The 23,083-nt window shown below is 40.9% G+C and overlaps 1 protein-coding gene across 25 annotated transcripts in view; it reads right to left on the bottom strand.

Annotated features, from left to right (window-relative positions):
- Positions 1–7,044: 7,044 nt before the first annotated feature.
- ZBTB20 (zinc finger and BTB domain containing 20) overlaps positions 7,045–23,083 on the bottom strand; it is an 812,397-nt gene continuing 796,358 nt past the window's right edge. For all 25 annotated transcript variants that reach the window (XM_079921758.1, XM_079921766.1, XM_079921765.1 and 22 more), the window contains one exon: positions 7,045–22,745. In XM_079921758.1, the coding sequence (XP_079777884.1) occupies positions 22,324–22,745 (422 nt within the window). In that variant the 3' untranslated portion in view covers positions 7,045–22,323. The remainder of the gene's footprint in view (positions 22,746–23,083) is intronic.

The raw sequence follows: 23,083 nt of genomic DNA, 5'->3' as shown, positions 1-23,083 counted from the left end.
GAGTGATTACTGAGCGTTCTGGACTCTGGGCACCTCAGCAGCAGCAGCGCCTTATGAGAAGGCAGAGATAGAAGAGGAAGGAGGAAGGAAAGCTCAGATGAGGAAGGATGAGTTTGCGGTGTGTTCCGAGTCGGAAGCGTTAACTTCGTGTGGATTTGTGCAGTTCCTGCTTGGCTTCGGCTCAGAGATGCCATCTAGTCCCCTCCCCACCAACCGACACCAGCCGCCTCACTCCCTGCACGCTCCAGCATCGCCCAGGCGTCCCCGCTCCCGAGGCTGACTTCTGGGTCAGCTCCCCGTGGGGATGTGAGTGCCAGCGTCCAGTAGGAATAAGGCACCAGAGAAATCAAAATGTTACAAAAAGATGCAAAACCCCGTTTCAAAGAGCCTCTCCCATTGCTCCATTAAAATATTGCATGTGATACCATTCGTGTGTAAAGTGTGTCATATGCAGTCTCTGAAAGGAACTGGAGGCCCTTCAGCACCAGAGATCTTTAGGGATGCACCCTCCGTCAAAACACACCCACTCTCCCCACTCCCACGCCCACCCCATGCCACACGCAAAAGCACCAAAGTGGGAGAACAAGGCTGCGTGCCATTTCTCACCTCATTTTTGATAAAGATCAAAGAAGTGTACGAAATAAAATTTTCAGGAATTGCTCTAAAATTAAATGGGTTTTGGCTGTCATGTACCCGGTTACTTGATGCTCTAAATGTCCAAAGAGTATGATGAAGGGGTGGAAGTATTTGTGTTAATGTTTGGGGGAACGTGCTAAACAGAAATTACTTCCTAAACGACACCCAAGTCCTCTACTAACACTTCAACCTCCCCTATTTTTTAAACATTGTAAAAAAGGAAGAGGTTCATCTAACTATAAAAGGAAAAAAATGAAGGCACAAGATTTTATTCGGTCCCACAATCCTTAAGAAAAATGGTGTTGTGCAAGTGTGTGCGTGTGTGTGTGTGTGTGTGTGTGTGTGTGTGTGTGTACGTGCACACACAAGTGAGATGGGAGACCAAGGGCCATTGGGGCAGTCGTCCAAGGGAAGCTGGAAACGGAGAACAAGAGAGAATTTCGAGACAGAGAGAAGAAAGGAGAGAGGAAGAAACTGAGGCCTCTCTTCAGCTTTCTGTCATAGACAGTCTCAAGATTTGGCTGCTTTAGGGTCCAGAACGGAATTCATTTGTCTTGGTCTAGAAAGTGCTCCCAGTTAAATATCTCCAGTTAATCATGTTACAGCTTTTGGTGTTTCCCTTTTCCCTTCCCTCCAGCCAAATGATTTTTTTTTTTAAATCACAGTTTTAAAAATTATTTTTTCAATCTTGAAAAAATATGGAAAAGCTATTGAACAGCCTTAGGGCACTCTGCCTCTCCATCTTCACAGTGAGTAGATGGATGGATAATCCACACAGCCAGAGGTGAGGCAGGCAAGCTCCCTTGTGCTAGAGGGTCCCTTGCCCCACCTTCCCCAGGGCTGGGGGTGCCTTCACAGCACCCACAGCCGTTTCTTTCAATTGGATCCTTCCTCCCCCCACCCCATCCACGGAAGGTGGGCTGCCGAGAGAAGCAAAGCCAGTCTAGAGAGCGATGGTAACAAGGAGGTCTTAGAAGCCGAGGATGGAGGTGATGAGGGGGCATCTCTGCTCAAGCAGGTCAGCACTGCTCTCTCGGCAGCCTCCCCTCAGGATGGGAAGCGTGGCTGCCCGCTGAGAAGTTGAAGCCCCGCTCACATGGACTTCATGAGACCTCAACTCTCAGGCTCACCACCTTTATGCCTCTGTTGCATCAGAGCTGGCCCCCAGTCCTTAAGAAGGCAGTGATCCAAGACAGAGAGGCAGAGTCAACCGGCTGTGTCATACAAAAAAAACGGGCTACGGACAGTGGGATTTCAGAAAGAAATTTAACTTTGGTTTTCCAACTTTTTCAAACCGTAAAAATTAAAGCAGGTCTTCAGTGGCTTCGATCATCTGACAGCTGTTACATTTTTTCTCATTTGGCAAGGCTAAGGCAGGGGGTGGGGGGAAGAGAAAAGGGGTTTCCCATAATTGGTCGAAGACACAGGGTGGTAAAATGCTTCCACACTTAAACTCACAGTCCAGTGTTTTTGACATTTCATAAATAGCTTTTTTTTTCTCTAAAAAAAGAATAAAACAAGAACAATCCCTTTACTTACTCATCTGAAACAAAATAAACAGCAGTGGGTACAAACTTCTTCTTGTAACAATTACAAAAAACAACAATATAATCCCAACTTTTAACACGCATCTTGAATCAGTTATTTTTTTTTTTAACCTCAAAACTGCAGCATATCCTTAAGGGCAAACTTTTCGATTAGTTTTTTTCTTTTTTTTTTTTTAAATAATGTCTTCACCAAAAAAACAGTCTTGTACCAATAAAATGCATTCAAAAATAGAAAATATTACACAACAAAAATATGTATCCTTCCTTTCCAAAAAAGATTCTTCACAAAAAAATGTAGAAAAAATTCCAACAATTTTTTTCCTCTCCTAAACATTAACTTTCAGTCTAGGGCACGATTATTTATTGATTTAAATGTCTGCTTTTGCATAAAACATGGAAGATGCAAAACGATTACTGTATTAGGTTTGTGAAGTTATGTCCACTCCCACCCCAACTCTAAAACAAAACAAAACCAGAAAAACCCAGCAAACATTAAACAAAAGATACAGCTGGTTGACTAGAAAAAATCTCTTTCCTTCCACTGTGCCTTTGTATGGGTTACTGGCTCTGTTGGTATCTGGGAATGCTCAAGAAGGGAGATCAGTTTGGAGTCAAGAGGTACTTTAGCATTAGCTGATGTTCTGAGGAGTCATTTACAGTCTCCCATGTTGTGGGTTTATCTGCTGCAAATCCTCAGGGAGAAAAGAAACATGAGGATGAGCAGAGGACTAAACTGTGTCCACGTGTGTACTGTACAAATACCTCTATACAAGCCAGTTTCTCCATCATAGCACATTTTTCTTCCCCCTTACAGTGGAGCTCAAGCGTCGGATCAACGGTAACGGAGAGCTCCAGTGGTATGCGGAAGGCTGGGGCTATTTCCTCTGTAGTCACCACGCCCACATTTAACCAGTTTGGGCACTAATTGGAACAATAACGAGATCTCAAATCTCAAAGCAATGTCCTGTTTTCCCCATCCTCATTGAACCCAGGTATCTTCTCCGTTTCAGTATTGCAGCTGAAACATATATTTTTCTTATTTGATGGTATTCCTCTTTTGAGTGGGATGTATTATGTATGTGTATCCAGTACAAACAGATTTTTTTTTTTCCCCAAGTTTTTTTTCCCTGTTGCTTATTTGGTTGCTGGTTTTTTCTTTGTGGTTTTTGTTCTGTTTTGTTTCTGATTTTTTAAACAGTGAAATATGTCCAATTTTATTTCCAGTGCATTAAACAAATTTTAAATTAAAAGAAATAAAACTTTCCCCCATCCTTCTAAAGGAAATGACCCACAAAAGTACAATATAATAAAATCAGGCATTGCCAAAAATAGCGTGATGTGCAACCTCAATTACATCAAAGAAAAACAAACAGACAAACAAGACTTATAAAACATAAGCATGAAGGAGCCAAGACTATAATCCCAACTATGGTATGATTGGCAAGCACTGGTTAAAAAATAGGTAAGGCTACTCTTAGATTTCTAACTCAACATAGTTAACCACTGCTCTTCTGTCTTTTCCTTCAACTCTTAATCTTTCACTCACTAGTTCTTTATATCTTTAAAATGAACAAAATTTTTTTATATTTTTGGTCTACAGTAGAATTACATATTAATAATATAATAAAAAGGTATTTCATTAACAGGTTGGTACTGCATCTATGTGGGGAAAATAGAAAAAAAGCACTCAAAGAGACATTGCAAATGGACTCTTTTCTTATAAAAATAACCACAAATACGATAGAAATTATAATCAGGGTAACAGATTCAACTGAAAACAGGTGGAAAAAGATATATTTTGGGTAATACAAACTCCTGACAAGCTATGCCCTAGAATTACAGCCTCCAAACCTTTCCTGTGATTTCCACCTTTCCATAGGATCACTCAAAATTCAAATGGAAATGGAAACAAAATGAAAATAAAGTGGACAGGTGGTTGAGCCAGCCAGAGCTTCCAAGTTATCTTAGTTGACTGGTCAAGACCAGCTGGACAGCATTTGAGAAACTGGGAGGCCACAGGGGAGCCACTGATGGTATTTGTTTTTAATATTGGAGGAGTTTCCAGCCCACTGATAAAGAGAGAAACCAAGGAACCGAATAATTCTGGTACCATATAATATATGAGATGAAATATAATTCCGATAGAGGGGATATGAGGGTGAGGTGGGAAAGAGAAGAGAGAGGAGAAATAGGCAAACTTTGGGCACCACCTCCCTTTGTTTTCTTCAGCACATTGGTTTCCTTCTTTCTGAGCATCCTTTAGGATTCGCTCTGGGCCCCAATGTCCTCTGAGCAAATATGTGTCAACACAGTTCTTGACATGACGTCTATGCTTACTGGCTTTCCTAAGGGCTCAATGGCTCTGGAGGCTCCCTGCCCCCCCATCCCCCACCCCATGCCCTTGATGAAGCAGAGAAGGGGTGAGAAGTTGTAATGACAGAGGCCCTTTCCATTAACCATTCCTGCCTGATGGTTAATTCACACCGATGGTCCAGTGTGGGAAAAAAAATAAGAAGGAAAAGAATTGGTCAAAGTTGAGCTTGGTAATCAACAAGTGTGAAGTTTTCTTTCAGGAAAGAAAAAAAAAAAAAAAAAAGAAGACGAAGAAGACAAAGAAATGACATCAGTCAGGAAATACTGCTTTTGGTTTCTTTGAACTATCCTTGGTTTTTCTCTCATTCAGTTGCTCCAGTTTAAAGTTTAGAATCTAGTGCAAATATCATCACATCACAGCATTCCAGGAGCAATACACTATCCCTTCATCCTAGGTGAATACTATCCCTTCAGACCTCCTCAGAAGACTGGGGGCAATGATCCAGAAAAGCGTTAACTGAACAGATTATTAACCTAGTACTCGCTACAACAAGAAAGGCACTATCACAAGAGATCAGCCTCAGCATCTTCCTTGCCGTGGGCATGGATGTTTTAACCACTCCAGCAACTACAATGAAACCCAGACTGTGGCTTTTCCAGTACTTGAACTCACTGGCCAGTTATCTGACTCTCCCACTGGCCATTGCCGTTGGCTCCGGCCGTGCAGAGAGCACTGACCGGCTCTGTGTCCATGCTGCCCCACATTTCACCAGTGATCCTTGTTTGGTTCTAAATGATTTAGCTCACTCTCTTCCATGGAAGTTTCTTTCTCTCCATCAGTCTCCAGGTCATGACTCTATTATAAAGACAGTTTACAGTGTCAAGTACCAGCGCTTATCTATTTTTTCCTAGTTTTTTAAACCTCTAACCAAACCCTAAGTCATAAAGACAATTCAGTAGCTCCTTTAACAAGAAGTCTCCTGTAAATATCACTGTGAACAGAATGAAAACCAAAGTATCATCCCTTGACCACCAAAGCATATCCCTTGAGCCTGTTGTATTACTTTTGTCTGCAAGAGAGGAGGTGGGGCTCTGGAAAGGAAAATCTTTGGTGACAGAACCGGAGTGGGTATGCAAGTTTCAAGGAAGAAGTTATTTTCCAAAAGCCTCAAGAGAAGTATCCTAGGGCAGTTAATGTGAAGATATTTTAAAAGGTCAATTATTTCTTTCTGTAACTTTGGTTTGGTGCAGTCGGTATCTTCTCAGTGCTTACCCAATACACATCTCTAAGTACCTGTAAAGAGCTCTGAATTTAGAGTTTCTTATTTGAAAGGGAGATAATACTTTGAGTGCTTGAGGGACTGCTTACATTAGTTCTGAAAGCTCTAAATGGAGTTTTTCTGCCTAGCAAGGCTGACAGCTTCCTTACAAATTTTTTAACTTGGAAAAGTAGACTTGGATGGATGGTAAGGAGGAGAGAGAAAGAGATAGGTATCAATGTAATCTTAAGAAAGGCCGCAACCGAGAGTTTTCCAAATTGATGCCCCAACATGTGATAGTGATCAGAGAAATTCCACATTACCCATTGATATGGGTTGTGACCCTTTCTTACTGAACCAGAATCTTCAAAGCTGTCACCTTGGATTCTGGACGAGTCCTTCGGCATATTCACTCTCCTGTTATTATTCCCTACACGATCTATTGCTTTTCCTGTGGTGAAAGATTCTTTTATTAATACTCACTAAAGAGCTGTCAAATTCTAATTACTTCTAAGATTTAAAAAGGCAATAAAAATAAATCCAATAAAGAAAAATTGAAAGAAAAAGCAACAACTTCAAAACTAGGCTTTTAGGCACTGTTAAGGTCTTCTGCTTTATAAAGGATAGTCTCTGATGGAGCAGCTAGTAAGTAGGTTCTGATTAATCCTCCGACCCTTCCTCCAATTTCAAAGTTGGCCTAGCTTGTTTCAGATAAACCTTTCACCTCACTGGTTTTCAATGTTTATTGCACTGTTCCCTTACTGTCATCTTAAAGGATTTTACCACATGCATGGCCTTCCTCTTTGGTTAGCCTGATCTGGGTTTCACCCAGCGATGAAAAAGCATGCTCAGGCTGAAAGGATACCTCCAATACGGACAAGGTGAGGTTTTTCTGAAAGGAGGCCCTACCTCGGGCCAAGGAGAAGACTTTCCGGTCACCTCGGTTGGCTTCCTCACCATCGCAACTCTTACTGAAAGCTTAGTTGGAGACAACATTGGGCAAACTTCTCCTTAAACGTCTTCAATTTACAGTACTAACTCAGCTTCTTTATAATAAGAAAACAGATCCTATCAGCATGGCAGTTTCTAGGCCTGATCAAGAGTTGGCAGATTCCACAGATTTTTACCAACTCTGCTAAGACCAAGCATGACGGAAATAACCCTCCATTTTTGTGGTGCTTCTAGTTTCAAAACTTGCCTCTTTCTTTCCCATACCTCACACACTCTCTCCCGGCACAAGTAAATACATTTCAGTAGTGCAATGCAGTGCAGTCATATTTATTTAGTGCAAAAAAAAAAAAAAAAAAAAAAAAAAAAAAGCCCTATTACAGCCCCAAGCTCAACCCTAAACAGCTCTTACTAAAAGTTACCAGTGCCACAAAAGTGGGAAATTCAGTCCTTACCTCACACTTCTGTGAGTCATCTCTTTCGTTGTCCCTGTTTGGTTCAGCTCAAAGGAAGGAAACAGCTAGCATACGCCTAGGCATTATTCTGTAAAATGTTAAGCCAATAGGCAGAAAATAAAGGGAAGGAGTTGACTTGAAACCAAGGGTAGTATTTAGAAGAGGAAAATAGCTATTTAATGCAAAGATCAGTAGTGGTTTTTACTGAATGCTTTTCATCATGTCAAATGGCTCCGATGCTAAAGGGAATGGGTACAGAAAAAGATAAAGCTTTCCTGTTTCCCAAAACACGGTCCTAAATTTAACAGTGCTGGGTTCTTAGTTTTGAATAGTGCAATCAGCTATTCCTCAAGGGCTTTGGGCAGCAGCCACCTTACCTAACATAAATAGGGACACTAAGAGCACTCCCTTTTTCACATTGACCTTCTCTCTTGCCTCATTCCTCTCCTGTCCATTTTTTCTGACTACACATAAATACAGATCTACATACACATACACAGAAATTCTCAAGGCCCCTCTCAGGATGATAGATTGAAAATTGGTACAAATAGCTCAATGACACACACACACAAAGTACAATTATTAAATATAAAAGTGAATTATTACACCAAAATTAAGGGTCTGCATTGTACCTCTTCTTGTATTATTCTGTAAGAAAAAACATTCATAGCAGGATGTCTCATGGAGCTTACTTTTTGCTTAAGATTAATCTGGACTTAGTTTGGGATATGGCAGTACTGAGTGATTTTGGAGAGATGCCTTGCATTTGATCATCCTCCAGAATCATTCTCTCCAGTTTGCCCGGGTCCCCACCCTCCAAGTGTAAATCTGCTTGTATGCACATACCACATGCATGCTGGAAGTCTCAGGAGGATCAATATGTAGTTTAGAATAGATTACAGAAACATTCGTGGGGTCAGCACACTCAAATTCCTTTGGAACACTACGTCATCACAGAGTTTCTCGATTCTATCAACTTCTTGCCTTTGTTTGCCACGATGAGGATTACCAAGAGACTCTGCTTTCATTTACTCTGAAAACCACAGTTCTTTTAACGATAGTGCAAACAACCAAATTTAGATATATGAAAGTTACCCTTAATTTATATCTCAGTAGGCCCCTCGGGAAAACGTAATCACTGGGACCAAAGAAGGAGTTTCATTGCTGACAATGCTTTTGATAATCCTCTCTTACAAATCTACATATAGATGGTTCCAAATCAAAGTCTGTGCCCAGGAGAGCAGAAGCAGAGTAACTCACCTTATTTTTCAAAGAACCCTCTGGAAGTGAACATACACTAATCACTTTAGTCTATGTCTAAAGCTTGTATTAAATTTGAACCATTATTTTATTGTCCGTTATCTCTCTGCAGAAGCCCCGGAGAGCAGGTTAGTAATGGGAGCAGTCAAGGGTTTCTATGATTTCTCTATATGGTTTTGATAGCATTAAGAGAAGTCTTGGGCTTCCCTGGTGGCGCAGTGGTTGAGGGTCTGCCTGCCAATGCAGGGGACACGGGTTCGAGCCCTGGTCTGGGAAGATCCCACATGCCGCGGAGCAACTAGGCCCGTGAGCCACAACTACTGAGCCTGCGCGTCTGGAGCCTGTGCTCCGCAACAAGAGAGGCCGCGATAGTGAGAGGCCCGCGCACCGCGATGAAGAGTGGCCCCCGCTTGCCACAACTAGAGAAAGCCCTCGCACAGAAACGAAGACCCAACACAGCCAAAAAATAAATAAATAAAAAAAAGAGAAGTCTTAAATCACAAAGAAGTGAGGTTATTTCACTAATTCTTAGGCCTATAATAGTGAGAATGGGCAAAAATGGCAAAGGGCGAGTGGTGCTGACTTTTCCTGCTAACCCTGAGAACTGGCTTTAGGAATCCAGAACTGTATCAAATTTAGTCCCATCACATTGTCCTGTTTCCCCTCTTTGCTTTTCCTCTGTTCACTTAATTGAAATTACAGTTATTTTAAAGATTCAGCTAAGAATGCAAATTATAGCATAAAAAACAGGTTATAAAAAGGTTGTCAGGCTATCTGTAAATTGAATTGAGTTGAAAACAGTATGCTTTCAAATGAAGCACTACAATTTCCTCTTTTTTTTAAAGTTTCTAATTTGGTTTTTCTTTCTTTTGTGGTGGTGAGAGTACGGATGGGTGAAGTACTGGCAATGCCAGTCTCCCTCTGTGACTGTCACCTCCAGTGCCAGGTTGGGGAGATGACAGGCAATGGAGGAGCGGTGTTTCACCATTTAAGACCTCATGAACACATGCAGTTTTGAAATGAAGAGAACAGAAGTCTGAACAATTATAGCAATCCACAGATCAACTGATTCTGGCATTTTAGAAGTATCCTTTCTTTTTCTTTTCTGGTGATTCTGTCCTATATCAATAAGAAACATCCAAAGAGGATTTTCATTACATTAGTCTATCCTCAGCCTTATTTCAAAAATTTGAGGAGACAATAAGGATTTGTAGTGTGAAATTTCATGAACTTCATCTGCAGTCAATTCCCATCCTTAGGCCTCATACCTGTGAAGTTTAGGTAAATGGGGTTTCTTTTTCAAGGAATAGCTTTTATTTTAACTATTCTACCCTCAAAGTGCAGAGAGACTCTTTCTCCTCAAAGCTCTCACATTCTACTCGAAGAGGAAGATAAGATTTTCATGGAGAATAGACTCCTTAATGATAGAATGGAAGGCTTTTCATTCCAAGAGGGAAAGGAGTAAGGTAAGGGTGGGCAGTGATTTGACTGACGCCTATGGCCATGGACAGTATCAAATTAAAGAATCAAAATTTTTTACTGCCTTGAGAAGAAAGAGATAAAGGGAAACAAACAAATCAACAAACAAACTTCACTAAAATACACATTCCTCCAGCTTCAGGTTTCTAAAAAGTAATAATTATGCTTAAATCAAGGTTTACAGATAGCAAACAACTGTTTTAATGTGTAAAAGTATTATCCCTTTGCTTTACTATGTTAGTTTCACTTTCTTTGAAGGAATTGTATCCGTGCACACTTGTCCTAAAGTCCAGTGCAGAAAATAACCTGGTTTGCTACCAGCCTCAATCTCAGAATATTTCCTAAGCTCTATCTGCAAATCCTAAAACTATATATCTGTAAAATGAGATGCAGAGCTTCTGAAATGCATTGTGGGGGTGGGGCCGGGGTAGGAAGCAAGCTTTTTATGGAGGCAAAGAAAGAAATCCCTTCCTGTCCTCCCAAATGTATACTGTAACGTTTCTGACCGTTATATTGCTGCATTACTTACCGTTAGGGCTACCGATGTTAGCTTAGAAAAGCAGGAGGCTCGAAAGTAACAAGAAATTCACATCCTGGACTCTCCAGAATATTAAACAGGATTTCAACATTAATCTAGACTAACGCAGAGGCTGTGGTGAGAAATCTGGGGTCTCAGGGTTAGAGCTCTTCTTGGAGCACTAGAAGGAATGAGGTCAAGAAGGCATCCTGGAGGAATCTTTGTGATAAACTGGACCAAATGGGACCTTCCAGAACCAGATCCACTCCTCCTCCACATTATACTTTAAATGATGGCATTTAGGATTTAAAAGAGAGTCTTTTGTTCTTTCAGAAGTCAATGCCTGAGGAGATGAATACTTTAGATGAAGAGTACTTTAAAAAAAAAAAAAAGATAGAGGGAGTCAGAATGGACAAAGAAAGAGAAGGAGATAAGAATGATGGGGAGAACATGCTAAGTGAAGATGACAGTCCTAAGCAACATACACACTGACTTTAAGAAGTGTTGGTTTCCTACTAGATGTGGGACTCAGGGAGGTTTTTGAACCTCTTCTTTATTTCATTGCTCTCTATGGCGTGAGATGTTAAAAATTGGTTTGATTAAGGTAAAACCTGCGTCAAGCCTCAAATCAAATTAAGACTACATTTCTGACATTAATGTTCCTTCCGTTTGTCGATGGGTAAGGCAAGAAATGAAAGCATACCCCTGTGTGCTCAAAATCAGATAGTGCTCTAGATGCCACAGAATGGTCCACCCAAGAGCCGAGAGCCAAAGCAGTATCACAGTAAGAGTGCTGGACTGGGAGTCAGGAAAGACTGTGTTACAGAGTTGTTCAGATTGCGTCATAAGCATCCTGTAAAGGGGGAGACCCAGAAATGTATGAGTCTTTTGGACAATGCTCTGGCAACCAGACAGTTGTAACTCACTGAAGTGAGATCTAGCATGATGACCAAATTACATGGTGAACGCTTAGTTACTGGGCTCTTCAAATATCTGTTCTGCCCTATTATTATTTTATTTAAGCACATATTAAGTTTATGTTTAAAAATATGTGGTTGCAAAATAGACACTTTAGAAACTTTATGGATCTTTTCATCCCTTAGTAAATTACTGCTTAAAGTTCTAAACCAATCAACAATTATTTGTTTTTCAAAAACATGACGTGAAAAAAATTCTTCCTAATTATCTCCTGTGATGCCTTTGAGTAGAAGTGGATTTACCTGTTTCAGAAGAGCTCACTAGGGCTTGAGCAGGTATCAAAATTATTCTGAAATGTTACTCCTTTCATTAAATTTCTCTAAGTCAAGTACCTGTATGTCATTTGGCTAAATATTAGTAGGAGTTGAGTCATCACTGATGATTTTTTTTCTCCCTCAGAAATGGTCTACTCATATCAGGAATTTGAACACTGTGGTATTTAAAAAAAGAGAGAAAAAAAAAAAAACAGAAAATATTTTTCCCTTTGTCTTTGGCCAAATGTGAAGGTGAAAAGAATTTGTGACCTCAGCTAGTACGGCTGACATTTAAAACTGTGACTCAGGTCCTCCCACTCTCAAAAGAATATTGATAACTTTTAAAACCTGAAGGTACAGTGAAGACGTGCTTCACTCTGCCTACGGGTCTCATGCTGATGAACTCACTCATGTCAGTGCTCTTTCACCACATAAAGCTCAAAGAAGGACATTCACAACGGGGTTGGGGGAAGAGAGGGAAATGAGCCCTCAGATGTCATGCTGATTAGAGTTCTTAAGGCAGTGAGGAGAGGAAGAGGTAATTTAAAGTCTTAGAGAGAAACAAGAAATAAAGAGAATGGATGAGGAGAAGGAAGGAGGAAAATAGTGAAGTTGATACAATTTGGGTATTAAGTGATCACTGGAAAAGGAACAGCTCACCTCACCCTCAATTCACTATGGTGTTGGTCTAGTAGAAATATATTTAGTTGAAAACTTTGGAGAAACAGATGGATATTTTTGCTTTTAGACTCAATACTAGCCCCTTCCATGCAGATTAGAGCAGGTAGTTCCTTAATGAGTACGGCAAGTAGAGGGCAAGGAGGGGAGTTGGATGAGGGGAGTTGGATAAGGGGAGGGGGGAGGGCTTGTTGGAGGGGCACAGCAGAATGGGGTGGGATTTGAAAACAAAAATCGACTGGAAGAGATGAAAGGAAGGAATTGGTGTTATTCACACTGAGAAGCCTTAATGGCGGTTCAGTGTGGGAAGGGTTCTCACGCTGAGTATGATGAACAGCTGTTTTCATCCTGTCCTGAATGTAGAACTGGTCCAGGCACCCTGGACAAATGTAAAGTTTATCCATCAGCGGGGTTGTCCAGGCATTGGGTTGAGTAGCTGAGGGAAGCTGAAGGAGCTCTTTATCTAAAAATACTATTTGAAAAAATGTCTTGAGAGGAAGACAGGATGCCTGATTTCTGACGTTTCCGTGATGGCCTGGGTAGAGAAGAAAGGCACCAAGTTCCCACCTTAACAGACAAATGTAGATATTGAGGGCTAGATACCCAAGAACCACTATTTTATGGATTCTGCAGACTAAAAAATGAACTATAATTTTCTGTGTTCTAGTTCTATCAGCCTCTGTCATGAAAAAGTTCCTAAATTCTGATTTTATTAAAAAGAATCTCCTAGGAAAATGAACATTATATTGCTAGGCTGCCTCCAGGGAAGCACTGAAGACTAGTTAAAATAACTGTAAGCATACTGAAAACAGAAAGTAGTCAGTAAAGAACTAGTATTAAAAATCAATATTTGAAAATACAGTTGGGACAACTAGGCCTTTAACTGCCTTCTGCTTCTCAGATGAGCAGCCCTTTGAAATGCAGCTTGTAATTGTTGGTCAGATCATACGGGAGGTTAAGAGGCCCCTTGGTCATATTTTTAAAAGCAAATATAGACAGTGACAGTCCTAGAGGGGAAAATCACAGATACATTCATATGCACTTCTTTTGTTCTTCAGATATTGAGAGGGTCAGCTAAACAAGATCACTTTGACTATGAACCTCTTTGTGTCGGCCACACCAAAAAAAAATGTTTTCTTAAAAAAAGTTTTCACTTTCCTACATTTGCTAAGTCTGAGCTTAAAAAAAATTCTAAAATCCTGTAAAGACAATACTGAAGCTGATAATATAAAAAGCAAACTAGAGCAGTAATGATTATTATTAAATGCACCAGATTAACTGCAGCAGGTTGGTGATGGGTGATAAATGCAAAGAAATAGTATTTCAATCAACTCATGATCATAGGCAGATTCAAAAGTTAAAATGAATATAATGTAATATATATTTCAATATAGAGTTGTTATATATAATGTGTATGTTCTAGCTTTCAGAAATACTGCAATGTAGTGTACTGTACTTAAGTAAGCATACCTAAATAGTAACTCATATTCTTCCACAAAGTCACTAGTACTGTTAACTAAAAAAAAAAAAAAAAACAACTCATTTTTTTCCAGTAAAAAGAAATACCTATGGTTACAGTCACAGACTTCTTTTGGATATAGAAAGACAATATACATTTAAAACAATAGTAACAACAAAAAGATTGCAACTGTAAGTAGCCTTACTTAATTGGGGAGGGGAAAAGTCACCAAAATAGAAGAGGAAAGAAAACGTCCTCTGAATTCTGTAAGTGAGCAGAAATAATCCACATGTCATAAAAAATAAGAAACCGTCTAGTAAAAGAAGGGCGTGGGAGTGAGAAAACTGAATCCGACTGTTTCCAGGCCACCCTTCAAAGTCAGCTATGAGAGCCAGGTCCGTTTGTTCAGAACAGTCCACTAGAGCGCATTCTACTTTAATGCTCGAGATGGGCAAGAGCCATCAGTTCTTAGAGATTACCAAAAACGATTCTTCTGAGAGTCTATTGGTTTGCTAGACACGGTAAACAACCCACTCCTGGAAAGACTTCAGCAAAGGCCACATTGGTTTCAGGAGACACAGCTTGTGATTGATGATGATTCCCTGCAGATGCAGGCAGGATTAGGAAGCTTTAGTTTGGGAGTCAAACTTACAAGTGGGTGGGTGTTTGTGTGCACACACTGGGTTGCATAGAGGAAAGGAATGGAGGCTTTTAAGCCATGGAAGGGCTCAGGCAAAAGTTTGCATGGGCCTTGCCTGCCTGGCCTCGGCGCCCGCTCCTGCACAGGAAACCTGGGTAGAGGGGGTGCCCCACATTGCCGCTCCCTCTTACCTACTTGCCAGTTGAGTACATCTGTTTTACCTTCTTCTGGAGGAAAGCAGCCTGTCACTGTGGGTTTGCTGTGGATCCAACAAGCTGCCTTTGTGTCTCCCAACTCCGAAATGCTACAAAAAGCAACAGAGTGGGCAGGTGACTGCTTCCTGGGAAGGGAGCCACCAGTCTTGAGCACAATGGCGGGAAGAGGCAACAGTATCTACGCACCAGGACCTATGCCTGTGTGTGCTTTGTTTGAGATGCACACATACTCCCAGACCACAGCAAGTACACATGCAAACACGCATGTCCACACACACGTCAGTAAATCCAATAGAAGTGCAGTTCGTTAAGTGCACTCTACTCCACACAAGCATATTCAAGTTTCTCATGAAAGGGGTACATAGAAATTACTGATGGTTGGGCTCCTTCAGAATGCCCTAAAGCCTCATCACAGATAGTGGACAGCACTAATGCACCCAACTAAGGCAACAGAGCAGAAGCAGATACACGAGATATCTGAGACCTTTGACTAACTATAAATTCCAGACTTTATCTTGTTGCCACTAGGGAATACGAATGTGGAACAGTTTTGTACTGAGAGCACCTCACACTGCGTGTGTACATGCATAATGTATACTCATTTACAGACATTTTGGACAGCAGCTGTGACATACTAGATGGGTTAAGTCCCGTTCATTACTAGAATCTACATATAAATTGCAATGATTCTGCTGGGCAACAACAAACTTCTGTTGCAACGGTAGTAGAAACAGATGTCTCCTATGGGGTTAATTTTTTTTTTTTTTCCCCTGCCTTGGGTTAGAACCTCATTGAAGCATTTTGAATCAAGGAAACCTCTGAATTTGAAAGAGGGCTAGTTAGGGACTTTTTACACCCTAATTAGGTATCTCAAAAGCCAGGACTCCAATAACTGCGGCTAGATTTTCCCTATGATCTGCAGATCGTGCTCCATCATTGAAGACTTGAAAGTTGTGAGTTTGCATTTAAACAAAGAACCACCAGATAACCCAGATGCTCACTGGAATTGAGAAAAAACAAGTTTAGAGATACACACTGTACAGGAAAAGAAAGCTTTTTGTTGAGATTGTTCTCCCTGTTAAGGAAATGATTCAACCTAGCAGTTTAGGCACCTGTGATCGTGTCTTATGGGACTCGCTCTTTAGCTAATAGGATGTCTATTTTACGTCCAGCCCAGTCCTATGTCACTGAAGTAGGATAGGAAATAGCGGCCACTTCCTGAGGGCAGCCAGCTCCTGACAAGTTTGGTGCCTCCCCCTAAAGTCACTGTTTCCATAGTCTTCAGTCATGAATAAGGCTCATTTTTGTAATAATGCAACCATAAAAAAGCAAGAAGTGTCCACGTCTTCACACCCGTCCCATCTATCTTCTGTTCTCTTCCCTGGGCTTTCTGACTTAAGGCAGTAACTCTTTACTATAAGTGGCTTCCTGTGAAAATACCTTAACTGAGGTCGCTTCAGATAAGATTTAGTCTGAAATTATTCAGTTTTTGGAGCAAAGGGCTGGGCCTGAAGAACCCCCGGAAACCAAGCACTTTTGGTCAGCGGTGTGGAAAATGATGTTTCTTGTTTCAACCCAGGGCATTTCTACCCTTCGTTCAGTGAAATACATAGTTCTGAAAAAGAACGCACACTGTGCAGTCCTCATCTTCTACCTCTTCACCCTAAAAAGAATCCAGAGGAACCCTAGTGTTCCATGCCATTTTCTGGGATCTGTTAACGCGCACCACTGACCACCATGGATTTGGTGTCCCAGGAGAAAAAATATTCAGAGACTTACCAAATTCTCTGGGGTGTTTTGGTCAGGCTAATCATCTTAGCACCTAGTGTTAGAAATGATGCTTTGGGTTAGTAATTTCCAGGCTCTGCGTTTACAGGAACACTGAGTCACCACAGCTTTCCTACTTGGGGAGGTTTAAGCAGTATCAGAAATGGCAACCCTACACAAACAGCTGTTGCGAATCTGAAAATATTCTCTCTGGAGCAAGAGCCCCTCTGTGCCCCTTTTCTGTCTCCATATGTGGCCTGAGCCCCAGGGTAGAGATTGCTTTTGAAAGTTTGCCCCATGTCATCTATTTCCCGGGCACCTAAGAGAACAGCCCCTTTTTTCACGAGAACACAGAAGCGAAAGCAGCTGCTGCCGGACCACCGTGAGGGCACGTCTAGCCTCGGGGAGCCCGGCTCAGCTCAGGCACCCTCCTCGCACACCGCACACCATGGGGCACTGGGTTGCCCGGCACTTCTGTGGAATCAGGGAGTCGATTGAAATTCTAGTGCACCCTTCCTTTTGTTCGACACCAAGTCCCATGGTTCTGTCTTCAGTGTCCTATTTTTCTCTTTATAAAATTTCTTTCTCTGGGGGACAAAATTGGCCATTTAAATAAAGTTCTTTTATAGTTAGTAAAGAGGTTTCTCAGAGCCAGAAATCACTGAAAAGTCTGTCCACCCTACCCACGGAAAAACCCAGAGCTTTCTCTAAAGGCCTCTTGCCAAACCTCCTAGTGATGCGATTGGATGCTTTCTGGCTTCGCATTATTGGTGCTGAATACGTTTCGCAGTCCTGTTCCCTTCGCCAGGGCTCCCACTACCCTGGACTTCAACTCATGACTATATTATTCTTTCAGAAGATTTCTTTTAAGAGTCAGGTCACAACAGAAAGGGCACTCTCCCTTCTCCTAAATCCCAGGGGCATCTCAGGTGGTGGCTACTCCTCCCTCGCGCCTTCCTTTTGCCTCTTTTTTGCTGCGGCAGCGCACTGGCTGTAGCAGATGCAGACCTGATGTGGTTATCTGATACCTTGCTGCAGTCACACATACTCTGCTCCCAGCCCCGACTGATTAAATGACATCTTCTAGAACAATAGAGGAAGGCTCCAAAATGGGCATAGCGAGTGGGAATCCTGGCCAGATCTACCTCACTGCCCCCTGTCCTCAGGGCAGCAGGTATTGGGAACATTCTGGGGAGCCACACCGAGGATGCGACGTGACCCTTATTATGTTCTCTCGGGGCTCTGAGGGATTTTATACGAAGCACACCTCACTTTCAACTTCCGTGCTGAGGGAAAACACTGATGAGGGGCCTGGGCTGGGCACATACCGTTGGTGTGCTTGTATGATGGGGTACAGGTAGGTGAAGGCTTTAGGACTAACATGAAACTTAACACACCCAGAGGAAACCTTTTCTCTTTTCATATCACAATGCACAAATTCTAACTGTTCATGAGTTGGAAGAAGTTTTCTTGGTCCTTACAGAATGTTGAGCTGATACAAAATAAAATCCCTGTGACTTTTAAACACAGCAAATTCAAGTCTTTCCTTCTAAGGCCAGGAGCTACTGTGACCCTCGAGATGCCTAGGAAGAAGGAATGGGCTTCAGCCTGAACAACAGCAGGAAAGTATTCACTACACTTACTCATGGCACAAACAGATTCAGAGCATTAGGAATTTGGGGAAGAAAAAATCTATAAAACTGTTATTAGAAGCTAAAGTTTACAACTCAAACTGTATAATAAGAAATATTTTGATATAGAGACTTTCGTTTCAGAATCTTTTTTGGCCTGGCTTGTTTCTCAGTCTTTTCCCATGTGTAGATTTGTATCAGACCCATATGTCTCAATCCCTTCCTTCTTTTGGGCTCTATTTTACACATTTGGGGCTTTGGGGGGGGGTACAAATTTTGGCATTTATTATATCAATAGGGGAAAACTTGCCCACTCCGCTAAGATGCTACTGATGTTTTAGTGCTAGAAAATTTTATTTTTCATAAACTGTATCTAACTGTCTAGAGATAAACGTTCCCCTTTGACTTTTTCCTTTCCTTTGTCCAGCTAATCCAGTTTTAAGTGATAAATTGCTAAAAAAAAAAAAAAAAAAAAAAGAGTACTTTTCCATACCAGTTCTTGTTCCCTGTACTCATCCTAAGAGGTCTTAAATCTGGAACACTTGCTTCCATTTCATCTATTTTTTTTTTTCCTGGCTACTGAAGTTTTTTTTTTTTTTTTTTTTTTTAAGCACTCATAGCATCCTAGCATAAAGTTCCAAATATAAGAAGACTGTTGGATTTGAAACTAAAAGAATAAAAGAATCTACGCTCATCTTCTATTCTTGAAGCAAAATGTTTCCCCTTTCCTAAGATGTTGGTGATGATCTAATTTGAAAAGAAGGATTGACAAACTAAAAGCAACTCTATCCTTTTGAAATAGGCACGGACTAGTTTATTTCCTAAAATGTAGGTCAGTTTGGAAGCAGCCCTTTCAGAGGCCAGAACATGGAGTAAGGTCCCACAGCAAGTTCACTGCTCCCCAGCTTAGATCTTCCACTCCAATCTAGCTGCTTCCTTTCTCCAGAGAACAGTCTGTCAACTATTTTGGACTATGAGATGTTTGGGAGGAACAGACACACAGTAAGAAAAAGTCTACTGCTATGCAAACCTAGATAGTCCATATTGTTATAATGATTACATCACCTCACCAGGAATTCTTTGGGAGTCCTCTAACATTTACAAAAAAGAGATACTTCATTTGAAGGGAAAGGATGACTATTAGAGTTTAAACCCAACTGGTATTTTTTTCCCCACGTGTCCTATAACAAAAGGTAAATTTTAACCCAATTGCTTAGTTTTTTACATGGCAAATCAGCACTAAGGCAAATGAGTGTCCCTCAGATTTGACAAGCAGATAGCTAAATGTGGCCCATACCGCCACCCAAGATCACGTTTCTGGAGGTCCTATAACATCTGTCTACTTTGCTAAGGTTTGTGTAAGGCCACTATTCTAAACGAGCTACTGTCCAATAATACAAAATACTTTAAAGTGGCTTTTGGCCTTCTTCCATTTGTAACATATGCTGAGTGATTTCATGTCATTTTCCTCTAGATTAAAAAGATATTTTTTTTAATGTCAATTTCTTCTGTTTTACATCATGGGTTGAATGACTTGTTTTTCAAAATATCAAAATTCTAGGCCATGGTTAATTAACTAATGCTCCCTCTGTTGGTAGTAAGTGGAAATACTGGAGTCTTACTTAAGATAGCTATTTCAAAAAGCAAGAGAAAATGGACTATTTCTTGTTTCTGAAGCTGTTTCCCACTAGCTTTTAAAACAGGCCAATTTTGGACAGATAGTTTTTAGTAGGACTCCTCTTAGAAATCACGATGGGTGATACTTAAAGGTCAATTAATCATCCAAGTCTACATTAAAACTACTAGCAAAATATTTACTGAATGAAGGACCACAGGACCAAATGAAACTCACATATACGCCAGTCCAGTCGCACTAACCCTACTAAACATCACCAAGAACTTATGGAAAAGATACAAGTTAACCAATCCTAAAATGTATGAGTAAAACCACTTTAGTTATTATACAGTTGCTTTCCTTGGAAGATTTCTCCTCATTTGTCACACAGTTTTTGTAAATAAGTTGCTGATAGGAAAATTAAATTAAAATGCAAAGTAATTTTGAAACTGAAATACTTTCTTTCCTTCTTTTTTTCTTTTTAAACTGTAGTTTAGTGTTTCTGTTTTGTTTAAAGATTTACCTTTCCCCTTAAGTGTGTTAAAATATGCCCAGCAATGAAATCACCTTTGGAGTTTTCATTAGGTTTAAAAATTCCGATATTTGAGTTGGAATCCCTTTAGGACACTGTCTATCATGGAAAAATCTCTGTTCTGATACCTTGATCAGGACCGAGGAGAGAAATCCAAACTAGGAAGAGAGAGTGGCATCTAAGATGACGCAGTGAATTGGTGGCCTTTTGAATGGTGGATGTTGGCATCTGGGAGATTTTTGTTAGTTTCTTTAAAACCTTACCAACAAGCAAGGGTTAATAAATCATCTAAAGAATAATCATCTTATTTAGCCCTCTCAACCATGGTGGAAACAGAAGGTGATCTTTGAAAGGAAGAAAGTAATTTCGGCATCGAGGCATTCTGATCTGCAACAGGCTTCTGATAACGCCGCTCTCTGTAGTTGTGAAGGGTGAGGAGGGACAGTAGAGTTTTGTGAACTGCTCCTCCCGGCTGACCACAAAAGGAAAGAACACTTTTGTCAAGACCTCTAGACTACTAGTGTTTCATCAAAGAAAAAAAAGGTAAAGTCAATAGAAATTCTAGAATCATAAGATCTCAATGAACTTTCAGAGAAGCAAGAAATCTGTTTCTGAAAGATAAAGTCCCTCCCATGAAAAAGAACAGAATTCTAGATGAATCAGTTGAAAAAAATATTCAGTGGAGCAACATAAGCTTGCTAAAAGTCGAAAGACTACATATCAAAATACAAAGCAGCAGTTCAAATTACAGCAGGGATGGGCTGGCCAGAGGCCCTCATCAACCCAGGCAATACTTAAAATAATAAAAATTAAGAAAAATTTAAAAAAATATGAAGAAAATATCCTTCCTCTCTTTCAAATATAACTTTAATTGCCTTTTATTCTTTCTATCTGGAAGCAGTATCGCTAACCTTAACAGTCTTGACTTACCAAAAAATATATATATGTGTGTGAAATAAAATAAAAGAGAAGGGATTGGTGGCAGTGTATGCAAAACCAAAATGAAAAAAAAATTACTTTTAACAATCTCACTTTTTTTGTTTTTTTTTTTACACAAATACTGTTGTAAATATATTAAAAAAATCAGCATTCTATCTGGTAAACGTCACTTTTGCCCCTCTATAAAATTTTGAATTAAAAAAGCCTCAAGAACTTTTTATTATTCCCCCCCCCTCCATTTCTCTTTCTTTTTCTCTTCCACAAGAATATATCCTGACACTTTTTTTTTGTTTGTTTTTGTTTTTTGCAAAGATTGTTGGAAATAATCCTTCTCTTGTACCTAGAAACGTAGGTGCAAACCTCTGATATCTTTGTTTTATCTGCATTCCTGCCTTTCATGAAAGTCCCTCTTGATTGTGCTGAGTCTGGGGCTCAGCGAAGACACTGAATAAATACGATAGCCACTGTTGCTTGATGCTTGTCCAAGTCTTCCTGGCTTCTGCTGAAAGGGGGGGGCATGGAGGAGGTGGGCCAGGGTGTGTGGACCGAGCAGAATCTGGGGGAGAAGCCTGCCGTCTGCCTTTCCCACACCGCCAAACCCACGCCCCTTCCCACACCCACAGCCCTTGCATGAAATCAGACAACGTTGGGGGTGGAAAACAGCAGGGCCTTTCCTCTGGGTTTTCAACCAGAAAGTGATATTCCACAGTTTTAACTGGTTACTGTGAAGTCCAAGCGGCCAGAATTGTGAAAATGTCCACTGAAACACTGCAAGCGGTGTACTTAAAGACAGTAGGCCTTTTAGATTTTGTTATATATTTTTGTAGTGCTCTTCACAAGTGAAAAAAGAAAATTTTTTTTTTTTTACTTTTTTTTTTAAAGATTTTTTTGTAAAGAAGGGTTGTATTTAGAGGCCAGTAGCTAGAGATCCAACCAGTGGACCTCCTGAAGCACTACCAGGCCTTAAGGCCACCATCCGAGGGAGACTGGGAGAACTATTATTCCCCTGAGCCTCCGAAATGTAATGTACCAGCAGGCAAAAACAGTTCTTCATGTAGTACAAAATGAAACGAAACAAAAACAAAAACAGAAAGTAAAAACGAAACCAAAACATTTCTTAAATTCTAGTGCCATAGCTTTTTTTCGTTTGTTTCTTTTTTGTTGTTTTGTTTTGTTCATAAGAAAGAGAGAAAGATACTACTTATCCGTCAGACACATGCATCCTCATGTGGTCGTTGAACTGCTCGATTTGGTCAAACTTTGCTGGACAGACGGAGCAGACGTAGGTGGTCCCCTCCGTGCAGGCCACCACCCCTGGGGGGCCAGCTCGGGCCCCTGGGGGTGTGCCTGCGGGAGGGGTCCCATTGCTGGCACTGTGCAGGGCCACGTGTCGCTCCAGGAGGGTCTTGTGGGAGAACTTCTTTTTGCAGATGTAGCACTCATAGGACTTCTCGCCCCGGTGGAGGCGCATGTGCACGTTGAGGGAACTCTTCTGGGTGAAGCGCTTGTTGCAGATACTACACTGGTACGCCCTCACTCCCGTGTGTGTCACCATGTGCTTGATAAGGTAATCCTTTAAGGAGAAGGAGCGCCAACAGATGCTGCATTGGTGGGGCTTCTCACCTGTTCACGTGGGAAGAGACAGCAAGCGGGACAGAGCGAGACACGGCGAGGGAGGGAGAATGAGAGACAGAAAAACAAGACAACAGAAAACAAAAACAAAAACATTAAAAAAAAAATCTGATTGGTTAACGGATCACCCCTGATTGGAAAGATCCAGTCCTTCCTGGCCTCTCATGTTCTGAGAAAACTTGCTTTAAGGTGCTGCCAGGACAGTCTAGAGTTTTCCATGTCCCCATGCCAGAAAATGTCTCTCTTGGAAAGCTACTCGACATTCTCCAGTAAAAGTCTTCCAAGGTCATTCTGTGGAAAGAAGGGAGTGCTACTTTATAGGGGTCATT

This window comes from Stenella coeruleoalba (genome assembly GCF_951394435.1).
Source record: "Stenella coeruleoalba genome assembly, chromosome: 5".
NCBI classification, from domain to species: Eukaryota; Metazoa; Chordata; class Mammalia; order Artiodactyla; family Delphinidae; genus Stenella; species Stenella coeruleoalba.
The sequence above is the reverse complement of the archived record's forward strand: the minus strand, read 5'-3'. Positions and strand labels throughout refer to the sequence as shown.